This window comes from Tachysurus fulvidraco, chromosome 7, assembly GCF_022655615.1.
Source record: "Tachysurus fulvidraco isolate hzauxx_2018 chromosome 7, HZAU_PFXX_2.0, whole genome shotgun sequence".
NCBI classification, from domain to species: domain Eukaryota; kingdom Metazoa; phylum Chordata; class Actinopteri; order Siluriformes; family Bagridae; genus Tachysurus; species Tachysurus fulvidraco.
This window is the reverse complement of record NC_062524.1, coordinates 3,138,427-3,150,747: the sequence shown is the minus strand read 5'-3', so window position 1 is coordinate 3,150,747 and position 12,321 is coordinate 3,138,427. Positions and strand designations below refer to the sequence as shown.

Genomic DNA, 12,321 nt, shown 5'->3' with positions numbered 1-12,321 from the left:
AGAACGAATTCATAAGAACTCCGTTGTGCAGAATTTGGCATAAACTTGCACGTCCGATGAAATTTAGGATTGAAAAATATACATTTCATTTTGTGTGTGTGTGTGTGTGTGTGTGTGTGTGTGTGTGTGTGTGTGTGTGTGTGTGTGTGTGTGTGTGTAGGGAGAGGAGAGAGCGGTTCAGAGGAACGAGCGCAGACTGATCGAGCTGAAAGAGCTTTGTGACAAAGTTCCCCCTCTGCCACAACGCAGGGCTCAGTATGGCAACTGTTCTGTGGTGGCCCTGTGTGACTGGAAGACCGATAAGGTATCATATACACCTTGGATCACACACACACACACACACACACACACACACACACACACACACACACACACACACACACACACACACAGAGTATATCATAAACAAGTACTGTATGTGCACCCCATAGGTTCAAAAGCATGTGCACCAGTGGCAGTTCTAGGATTTTTCTGTAACAGGGGCCATTAAGGGGCCACATGTTACATTCAGGGGCCAAGTACAGGGTACATTCAAGCACACAAAATAATTTATTCAGTTCGGTGACAATACATTTCGGCAGTCATTTCTTTTTCATACGCTCGAGTGCCGCCAATTGTTTAGGGTTGGAATTGCATCTGTGATTGTTGTGAAAAATTCTCCGGTTGCTCTTCTCGTAGGCGATTGATGGAACGGGGGCCAATCAGGGGCCAATCAGATTTCAGCAGGGGCCAGGGCCCTTGTAGCCCCGCCCCTAGAACCGCCCCTGATGTGCACCCCTGAGCATCACGCCCATTTGTGGTTCAGTGCTGCCACAAAGTCACAAGCTGTATAGAACCTGCCCCAAATGAGCTCCATGAAGACAGTCGGAGTGGAAGAACCCCAGACCTGTAATGACCCCAGAGACACACAGCCCTGACCTCAACCCCACTTTGTAATGAAACATCCTATTAGAGATAAAATCTACATCCAGATTTCTTTGCAGCTGATTAGAAAACCAACTGTTGTTCTGCGGCAAGCTATAACGTGTAGTTCCTGCTTTTAGAAACCTGCCCCTGATGAACATTTCAGATGACCTGAGTGTGTGATCCTGTGTACAGGCCTCAATAAATCGCAGGGAGAAATACACTCTGTTGTCCAGCCCGAGGGATGAAACATGGGAGGTGAAGAACAACCTTGGAGAGACAAAACATATTCCTGGAGTATGCTTCGTCATTCCTCCTCCTGACAGAGAAGCCATTGAACGGATCAAGAGGTGAGAGATGCACTGACACAATAACAATAACAGTAATTAATCATTTATTTCATTAAATTCATTAAATCCAAACCTACGGTTGCTGAAAATAAATTTTTTTCAATCTGACTCACAGTTTTTTTGCTTGTGTTTGTGTGCAGCCTGGAACATGAATTCGCTGGGCTGAAGAGAAGGAGAACATCTCTGCAGGCTTCTGTAAAGACGCAGAATGTGGAGGTAGTAAAAGTCGTTCAAAGGTCCACTTCCTTGTCCCACACCGAAGTGACCGTGTCGAGCTCTGTGGAGGAAACTCGCTCCAATCCCCTGACTAACCGTGTGGACCGACTCATCGCTGATCTCCTTCAGCTAGAGAAAGAGGTGATCGAGAGGTTGAGAGCTTCGCTGTCTCAAGCTGATCACACCGGAGACCTTGCAGGCCGAATCCGGGACCACGAGGTAAGATGCTGAATTTATTGCTGCCACACTTTGAAACTCATGTCGTTAAAATTTCGGAAATACCTGAAATACCTGCCTGAAGCTACACTCTATGACCAAAAGTATGTAGACACCTGACCATCTCACCCATATGTGGTTCTGCCTATAACTGTTGTCACAAATCTTGTCATATGCTGAAATACCTCATTATAGCCACAAATTTCTGTCACATCTTGCTGTTACGGTGGCTTAGCGGTTAGCACGTTCGCCTCACACCTCCAGGGTTGGGGGTTCGATTCCCGCCTCCGCCTTGTGTGTGTGGAGTTTGCATGTTCTCCCTGTGCCTCGGGGGTTTCCTCCGGGTACTCCGGTTTCCTCCCCCGGTCCAAAGACATGCATGGTAGGTTGATTGTCCGTAGTGTGTGTGTGTGTGAGTGAATGAGTGTGTGTGTGCCCTGTGATGGGTTGGCACTCCGTCCAGGGTGTATCCTGCCTCGATGCCCGATGACGCCTGAGATAGGCACAGGCTCCCCGTGACCCGAGAAGCTCGGATAAGCGGTAGAAAATGAATGAATGAATGAATGAATGAATGAATCGTGCTGTTACTGAAAGTGCATCCTGAAACTACCCTGTAGAAACCCTGTAAAAGCCCACTGTAATCTCCTGGGGGTTTTTTTTACATCCAAAATATTCCATTGTTACATCCTAAAACTCCCTAAAAAAACACTGTGACAGCCTTAAACTCCCATTACAGATGGATATTACCTCCTAAAACTCATCATGGCATGCTGGAATTTTTGTTCTTCTTCTTTTCCTCTTCTCTACTTTTGGCTTTTTCCCATTAGAGGTCCCCACAGCGAATCATCAAGTTTCCGCCTAACTCTATCCTCTGCATCCTCTACTCTCGCACCCATTACATTCACATCCTCATTAAACACATATGTATGTCTCCTCACTGGCCTTCATCTTGAAATCTGTTGTTACAACCCCAAAGTCTTCCGGTTTCACCCTGAAGCTCACCATTGTCATCTTCTGAAAATCTTCCTACATGTATTCTTCCACTACGATGCTCTTTTTGTTACATTCCAAGACTGAAACTGTAGCATAACAATTCCACAGTCCTGATGTGTTGCTTTGCCATCTGTTCTAGAGGGCTGTCAAGACTCTGAAAAATCTGGAGGCAGAGAAAGCTTTGATTCAAAAGGAAATCGAGCCTCTTCTATCCGCTAGATCTCTCAACCCGTCCACCGTGTCCTACTCTTCTAAACTCAGCTTGGCCAAAAACAAGATTGAAGACCTCACCCTCCTCACTGACCTCTATGGCAAAAAGTAGGTACACTTTAGAGAGATTTGGGTTTAACTAAAAGGATAAAAACCTAGCAACGATTGTCTTGAATGGTCGAAGCTCTCCAACACAACCTGAAACATGAAATACATGAAATCTCATGAGTTTTGTAAATGGTTTTGCTTTTTTCAAGGGCCCATGCTGTTATGACTTTGGAGAACCAAATTAAGTATGTAGGCATGGCTCTGATAGAGCTTGAGGAAAACCTGGCCCGAGACACGATCATCCTCGACAAGCCTGGTGCCATTCAGGAGCACATTAACATGCTAGAGGTAAGGGGCAGAAGTATAGAGTGTGAGCTTTACATCTATACCAGAGTTATTGTGGAAAGGTGTGAATTGTTTGTCCAGCATAGGGCTCACACCTCTATCTCTGTTCACCAGCAGCTAATAACCGATTCATGATGCTCTACATTAAGGGCTTTTTACACCTGGTCACTTCATGCGTTTTCTGTGATCCGATAGCTATCCGATGGTAAAAAGACCAGGTCTAAATGCCCTCCGAAACGGTTTGGAGACGGATATAAATCTGATCGCTCAAACCCCTTCAGGAGGTGGTCTGGGACGCATTTCAGATGAAACTGGACAGGTGTGAATGCATGTGGTTGTTCAAGCCACATATGTCAGCGCTATACTCCTCCCGAACAGAAGTACGTCACTCGCAGGTGACTCACGAGTCGTGCATCGTGCCAGAAACAAATATATTTTCCCACCAGCGCTGGCTCCGATCTTTCGACCAGGCGTCTCGTTGGGTCTTAAAATGCACTGCAGCGAAAATGCAGCAAACAGTAAATGCTATTTTTTTGTAGCAACCGCATACACCAAAGCGTGTTCCATTTCAATTACCCCGGAAATGATGTAAAATATATTAGCATTTTGGGCGGGAGTAGAAAGATCGGATCGATACCCGATTCGCCGAGACGCATTTATGTGGCCTGATGTAAATGGAACAGTTTTAACAAATCAGATAGCTATCGGATCAGAGACAACACACAGAGTGACCAGGTGTTAAAAGGCCCACGGAAACCCAACAGTGTCCTGATTAACCCTGTAAAAGAAACCTAATCCTGTTTCTGCATCTGTTTCTCTTATTCTTTAGAACATTGAGAATGATTTTGTAGCCCATAAGGAAGACATCCAGAAACTGAACAAGGATCTCGAGAACACCAAGCAGCTGTGTGGTCATCTGCAGAAGAGTTTTCAGGAGTACTGCCCTGACATTTACCGACAGGAGACAGAGGTTAGAAGCCTCAGGAACCGTTATGCTAACGTCAACAACCAGCTACAGCAGAGGTAAGAGCCTGGAATAAAGGGAACTGCATGAAAGTTTTTTTCTAAAATCATTCCCATTAAAAACTTAATCTTCATTTCTGTACTGTCCTAACTGGACCTTTAGTAGACATCTTGTCATCATTCCTAAACACTTGGACATTCCTGGTCTTTACATGCAGCTCATTTCCCAGTTGTCCTTGTGTTTTCTTTTGATTTCCCTCCATGTCCCTCTATTTTGATTCCCATGTACCCAATTATATCCAGATATATCCCCTTCTTTGGGTTCTAGTTTTATTGAAATGTCTCAGTGATTTTACACTGAGGCATTCGTATAGAAGTTGAAGATGAGATCTCTGATAATCCGAAGCATTTATTTCTGGGTTAAAAAGCATGTCTTATAAAATTCAGTCTGAAAATATTTGTTCTAATCATTACAAAGTTTAGTTTTTGTCCTGAAGTGTTAAACAACTCTAATATGGACATGTGATTACAGGCTGGAGCTGATGTTGGAGTTGACTAATAAGTACTCCAGTTTTAAGAGCATCGTCCGTTCCATCAACCTCTTCCTCAACGACTTGCCAAGCAACAAGCTGTTATCCGAAGACACCATGACTCAAATCAGTGCCAAGCAGAACTCGGAGAAGGTCAGTTTGGTTATTATATTACATTGAGCCTTACTTGTTGAATGCAAATTGTATTTTTAACTAGAATGTACATTTCCTGAAGAAAAGTAAATGGTGCTTGCACGTGGCAAATCTCGGCACTCGGTTGTCAGTGTGAAATTTTAGGAATTTCCCATTCAAGTCTATGGAATTTTTTTGTCCGCTTTTTTGTCCGCTGTGCGAACATCGTTGGTTGAGGCGCTTATAAAAGTCATAGCACTCCTCTCCTCAAAGAGCCGGTCGATCTGACACCTCATTCATTGGTCTAGGACAAAAGCTGCGGGACAAGTTACGCGCCGAAGTTTTGTCTGGAAGAAGAATAATCAGTATGCAAGATAACAAGAATGTTGCTTTGCAAGCACCCATTAATGAGAATATTTGATGTTTGTGAGTTGACTTGGTTGGAATGAAATAAAATCGAATATTGGTAGATATTTTACGGTGATTGCTGTGAGGACTGGGACTAGGTATATGTCATAAACATTTTGAGAAAGTTTTTATATGAATCTCATTGCAGTGGGCCGTTGAAGAACTGAAGAGAAAATCAGATGATATTAACCAACTTTTGTCTCTCTCTCATGAGCTGCAAAACATCCTCATGGTATGTATTTTTATCTTTATTATTCCTACCTGCAGTTTTCTTTATTTGTCTCTCTATTCCTCTGAGATATACATAATAAACATGCAAGACATCTTAACTGGATCTCATTAAAATGTTACTCTTCCTGTGTTATAAGGAATACGAGGCCATTACCTACAGGTACCGCAACACTATTGTTCACTATGAACAAACCGATATGAAAAAATGGCACTCTCTCACGTTTGCCGAAGCGATCCAGAACAAGGTATGTTATAAAATACAAAATGTCGTTTTGCTTTGTTTTCAAATTTTGCTTTATATCATGAAACCGACACTAGATTTACTTTCTAGGAAAGAAGCATCGTGAAGCGATACCATGAACTGTTGGCAGAGCACATGCAGCTTCTTTACAAAATGGGACTGGCCAGGAGCATCATCAGTAAGGTGAGGTGTCACACTTGGTAATAAGATATGGTCAGTTATCAGTGGACTAATTAATTCATCAGTGAGCATTTCCACAATTTAGTTGCCAGGAAAGCTAATTTACAAGGCTAAAATCGATCAGTACTTTATCGTAGTAATGTGGACATAAGGATCAGTGTTACGTTTGGAGGCAAGAGGACAGAAAGCTAGGGTGCCAAAACATTTGGAGGCTAGTGGAGACGAGCATGTGACGTCATCCAAATACTCTTGAGGAAGTTCCCCACATAGGGCCGAGTGTTTTGATATGTCACATGTCAATGTTGTGCTAATTTTTTATTTTCACGTGACGTCACGTGACGTCACGTTCAGAGAAGGGAGAGTGAGTATATTGGTAGGAGAATGTTGGACATGGAGCTGCCAAGAGGAGGTATATGGATGTAAATAATGAGGATAAGAAGCTAGTGGTTGCAAGTGTTGAGGATGCAGGAGATAGGGATAGGTGGAGAGAGATGATTCGCTGTGGAGAGATGATTCCCAGCACACCATGGTTTATCCACCACCTTCTGGGTAAAAGGGTTTATAAGATACAGGCCAGTTTGTTTCAGATTCTCCTCTTCTGAAAGGGTAATTAGAGCTAAGAGCAGGTATAAGATCATTGTATAAAGTATTGGGAACTAAATTGTTAATTGTGTATTATTTAAATACCTACAGATTTTTTTTTCTTGTTTGACCAAATTTACAGAAGGAAGTAATTGTGAACAAGGTAGTGGTGTACCAGCAGAGTCAAACGGATGAGGTGGATGGCCTGAAAAAGGAGCTGACAGATGAGATCTCCAGACGCATTCATACCGAAAATGAAATCGAATCATACCGAACTAGGCGGATGTCTCTCAAAAACCGGCGTGGAGTCGAGCGAGTGGAAGAGAAAGAGACAGTGCAGTACTACCGCAATCCCAACCTGGAGGTCGACCTTAGAAATATGAAGAAATCCATTGAGGAAGAGATCTCGAAACACTCTGTACTTCAACGTGAGATTGAAGTAGTCAATAAGAAACTAATCACCGTGGACCATAAAATGACCAACGTCAAACCAAAGCTGTGTAACAAGGTGATGACTGAGTTTGCAAGGGATCCTGTACTGGAAAAGGAGGCAGTATTCATCAGAGAAGAGATGCGGAAGATAAGAGAAGAAATCAGAATTCGGGAAACTGACATAGTGCAGAGAAGCACGGAAATCACTATCTTGATGAATAAGCCACCAATAATCAGAGAAAGAGTGATAAAGAAGGAGGTGGTGAGAGTGGAAAGAAATCCCGAGATGCTGAAAGCTGTAAGTAAGTTGAAGGAGGAAATAACTGAGATCGAACTCAGATCCAAAAGTTTCAGCGAGGAAATCTTTCTCTTGCGAAGTCAGATCAACAAACTGGAGATACTGATCCCCACTATCCAACCTCAGGTAGTCATAAAGGAGATAGTGAAGGTAGAACAAGACCAAGAGCTCGTAAATGAGTCCAGGATTCTCCGTACAAGCCTGGAGCAAATAAGCCATGAAATAAATATCTTGATAACAGAAATTAGCACCCTAAAAACACGATATAGTCAAGTAGAGACAGTGACACAAAGGATTGAAGTCAAGGAGATCGTTCATGAAATCTATAGAGTTAGCCCTGAAACTGAGGCAATTATAAGGCAATTGAAAAAAGAGATTCAGGAATGGTATGCAAAGCGTGCCGAAGCAGAGAGTAGGATAACCGTGGTGATGGTAGACCTTAACAGTTTGCGTTCCGAGAAACCCCGTGTGGAAATAAAAGAAGTTGTAAATGAAATTATAAAAGAAGAGAGGAGTCCAGAAATGATTCAGGAGATAACGAGGCTGAAACAAAAACTGGTCCTCCTGCAGGCTGCCTACCAAACTACGCTGGAACAACTGACCATTATACGCAAAGAGAGAGAGGAATGGAAGGTAGAGCGATCCAAGGTTCAGCTACAAGTTGTTACAAGGGAAGTGATCAGATACGAGAACGATCCTCTTCTGGAGAAAGAGGTTGAACGATTGAGAAAAATGCTACAAGAAGAACTTCAGCTCTGTCGCATCGTAGAAGAAAACCTCTATGATCTTCACCAGAAGTACACCGTGCTTGAGACACAGAAAGTCGAAGAGAAAATTATATACAAAGAAGTTATAATTGTCCAGAAGGACCAAAACCAGATTATTATGTATGAACAGTTGAAAAAAAATCTTGAGGTGGAAAGCAAGTCTCGTTTGGAAATAGAGACTGAAGTGAGGAAATGGAGAGCCATTGTTTTGGAATTGGAACAGAGAATGACTCAGACGATAGATGTTCGCCAACAGAAGATCCTCGTGGAGACAGAACTTAGGCAAATCAGGTCTCGTATTCATGAATTTGAGAGCGCACCACCTCCTGAGGAGAAGGTCATTATTGAGGAGGTCATAAAAATAGAAAGAGATGCCAAAATGGACTTGCTAATTAAGGATCTTCGTACTGAGATCGAAGAGGCGAACGCCAAGGTCATTTCCATGGAAAGGGATATTCGAAACCTGAAAGTACAAATAGATGTCCTTTCCAAGGAAAAATCTGTGGAGAAGATAGTCTATAAGGAGGTAATCAGGCTTGAGAGAGACCAAACTGTAGAGATTCAGAGAGATCGTCTGAGAGCTGAATTGTTACAACTCAGGAGCGCGATACGAAATAAGGAGGAGGAAATCCAGCAAGTGAGCGTTAAGTTTACTCGTATCCAAACCTCAGTGACCAGTTGCTCCAGAGAGGAGACCACACTTATCTCAAACAGGGATGCACTTCTGAGAGAGAGGGAGGAACATATTCGGATGCTGAAGAAATTGGAAACTGAAAGGCAGGAGATCACTATATCCTTTCAGAATGAGACCAAATTACTAAGTGAGAAGTCTCAAATATACAAACAAAAGGTCTTAAAGCTGGAGACTGAGATACAGAGTATAGAAAAGGAAATCCTTTCTGTAAAAGAACAAATACATCAAAGGGAGACCACCATCATTCAACTGCGGGAGGCCTTGAAAAAGGAGGATCAATCTGAGACGCACACAACAGAAACTACAAAAAAGACCAAAATTACAATTCTGCATCCGGAGACTGGAAAAGATATGTCACCTTATGATGCCTATATGCAAGGTATTATCGACCGAAGCCATTATATCCACTTGCAGACACTTGAGTGCAGTTGGGAGGAAATCACAAGTTCTGGGCCTGATGGTGAAACCTCCATTTTAAGGGATTGCAAGAGTGGGAAGATGTACTCCATCAAAGAGGCACTGAAAGAAGGCAGATTGACCCAGTATGATCTTCAGCAGTATAAACAGGGCAAAATTCCCATCTCAGAGTTTTCTCTAAAGGTTGCAGGAGAAAAACAAACAAGTATAGTGACCTTGCATGAAAAACAGATGTCAAGCTCAACCTCATCCTCAACCTCTGTAAACAGCTACGGCTTTAACTCTTTAACACGTAAAAGCTCTTTATCCTCAAGCACTAGCAATTTAAGCAGCACCACCTATGTGGAGGACACCTTACCAATTTCTGGTGTTCTGGACACCACAACTAAAGGTAACATGTCTTTGAGAAGTGCCATGACTCGTAAATTGATTGATCCAGAAACGGCTCTGAAGCTTCTTGAAGCACAAGCAGCCACAGGAGGGATTATTGACCTTAACCAAAAGGAACGCTACTCGGTCCACAAGGCTACAGAACGTGGCCTCATTGAAGCAAGTCACATGAGCAGGCTCCTCAGTGCCCAAAAGGCCTTTACAGGTTTCGAGGACCCCGTAACCAAAGAGCGCCTGCCAGTATGGACTGCAGCTCAGAGAGGATGGATCTCAAATGAGAATGCCAGGTGGTCCATGGAAGTCCAACATCTCACAGGTGGCCTGGTAGACCCCAACAAAGCCGGTCGGATTAGCTTACAAATGGCCATTTCTGCTAAACTGATCGACGAAAAAACAGCTAAAGAGATCGAAGATGATGGCAAAATGCTGAAGGATTTGATCAACCCTATTACAAAGTCTAGAATGACATACAAGGAAGCCATGGCACTGTGCAAGAAGGATTCGTCTTCTGGACTCCTCCTGCTCCCAGTAGCATCTACTGACTCCAATGATTACAGCTCATTTTCCAGCAGCCATGCCTCTTCATTCGTTAGGAGAAAGTAATGCTTACATTTAGACAAAAAAAAAAATTAACCTGTTTGTGTAGTTTGTGTTGTCTGATTTAACGCTATATGCTCAGACAACGAAGGGTCTTTGGGTTACTTAACTCCATTTGGATTATTTTAGTGAGTGTAATGATTTGGGGTAAACCTTTCTTTGGTGTTGTTCTTTTCCATCATTTTTTGTTTGAATTCATAATATGGCAACTTTCAATAAACAAGATCTATTTACGCCACATTTGTCTGCGTCTCTTATCGCTGTCTGCATTTTATAGCATTTTTATGCATTTTTTTTTTTGGTATGTAAATGTTTACATGGGGGGCACGGTGGCTTAGTGGTTAGCATGTTCGCCTCACACCTCCAGGGTTGGGGGTTCGATTCCCGCCTCCGCCTTGTGTGTGTGGAGTTTGCATGTTCTCCCCGTGCCTCGGGGGTTTCCTCCGGGTACTCTGGTTTCCTCCCCTGGTTCAAAGACATGCATGGTAGGTTGATTGGCATCTCTGGAAAATTGTCCGTAGTGTGTGAGTGTGTGAGTGAATGAGAGTGTGTGTGTGCCTTGTGATGGGTTGGCACTCCGTCCAGGGTGTATCCTGCCTCGATGCCCGATGATGCCTGAGATAGGCACAGGCTCCCCGTGACCCGAGGTAGTTCAGATAAGCGGTAGAAAATGAATGAATGAATGTTTAGATCAAAGAAAAAAAATATACATTCATATACTTTATTATGGTATACGTCTTTTACAGTAATATATCATCTAACAAAATGTCGAACAAGAATAAAGTATACGAAAAATATAAAAGGCCATTTTATTCAGTTTATTCAGCAACACAAGCTGAAATCCACAGCTAACATTGAAAGCAGTCTGATTCTGATTAACATGATTTTGGGTGCATGAGATAACACCGTATCAAATGATTTATGGTTCAGTTCAGTTATTAATGTGTTTTTATATGTAGATCTGACAACAACTTTATCAGACTATGGGTCCTAAACATAATATCAGGAGAGCACTATAATCAGAAATCAATATAAATATTTTTGTTGACGCCCATTAAAACTGTGTTTAGGATTCTTTGTATTCACTGTATGAATATCAGGTATAACTAATGCCATAAAAACAGCATACAAATTTAACACGCACTATTGATAATAAGGACATTATAGTTGTTTACTTGTTTACACTACAGTACTACTGTATTGTACTTTTTTGGAATATCTTTCTTATTGCTTTGTTACGTTTTCTAACATATAACACCTAGATAACGGTCTAGAAAAACACAAAAATAAACATTACTCTAGAAGCTTGTGCAGAGGCATGAGAAGGTGTGAGCCTCACCGGTCTGTGAGCCTCACCGGTCTGTGAGCCTGTGGAATAACACAGGAGAATGAACTAGTCTCAGATACAGATATAATGTATCATAAAGCATGGCCGCATCGTTAGGGAATCAAAGTAATGGGGTAATTTCAGAGCTCTAGATAGACCTAATTCTGGTTCATTCACATTTTTGTAATTTAGCAGACACTTTTATCCAAAGAGACTACAACCGATGACAGTTAAAGCTCTTGTTCAACAACCCAACAGTGACATCTTGGGGTTACTGGGTTTCAAACTTATAAACAGAAATTCAGAGCCCAAAAACATTGATTTCCAGAAATGATCAAGACTTATCTCCAAATCAGGCCATCAAATGATAAACTGGAAATTCAGAACCTTTGAATCAGTGACCTACTGTGATTCACCATCTTCAGATTATCAATGATCTGCTACAGTTCTAGAATCACAGACAACTAAAGATATTACTGATAGAAGGTTCACAACCTCAGATAAACAAATGATTGTTAAAATTCACTTATTAACACTTAATAACTTTACATGAGCAATTACCCGTTGGATCCCAAGAAATACTAACTACAAGTCAGCTAATACCAGCTGGAGGATTGAAACCATCAAGTCCAGGTTAGCAATTATCTCCAATATCAGGACACCAAATTATCACCTGGAAATCCAGACGCATAGAAGCAGTGTTTTCAAATGAACCAGAAGCAGTGTTTTCAAATGAACCATCTTTAGATCGGTGTTTATCAGCTGTAGAACCATGACTTTAGGTGAGTACACAGTTGGAGTGTCAATTGTTTATCCATAAGTCTAAGTCTCCATGACTCACTGACCTGAGA

The 12,321-nt window shown here is 42.1% G+C and overlaps 1 protein-coding gene across 1 annotated transcript in view; it reads left to right on the top strand.

Annotated features, from left to right (window-relative positions):
• Positions 1–10,381, top strand: part of LOC113650459 (envoplakin-like) — an 18,145-nt gene extending 7,764 nt beyond the window's left edge. Inside the window, exons 11-21 of the mRNA XM_047815664.1 lie at positions 161–304; positions 1,099–1,253; positions 1,394–1,688; positions 2,818–2,996; positions 3,146–3,284; positions 4,111–4,304; positions 4,777–4,927; positions 5,463–5,546; positions 5,683–5,790; positions 5,877–5,969; positions 6,691–10,381. Of these exons, the coding sequence (XP_047671620.1) occupies positions 161–304; positions 1,099–1,253; positions 1,394–1,688; positions 2,818–2,996; positions 3,146–3,284; positions 4,111–4,304; positions 4,777–4,927; positions 5,463–5,546; positions 5,683–5,790; positions 5,877–5,969; positions 6,691–10,149 (5,001 nt within the window). The 3' untranslated portion in view covers positions 10,150–10,381. The remainder of the gene's footprint in view (positions 1–160; positions 305–1,098; positions 1,254–1,393; positions 1,689–2,817; positions 2,997–3,145; positions 3,285–4,110; positions 4,305–4,776; positions 4,928–5,462; positions 5,547–5,682; positions 5,791–5,876; positions 5,970–6,690) is intronic.
• The last annotated feature ends 1,940 nt before the right edge of the window (positions 10,382–12,321 follow it).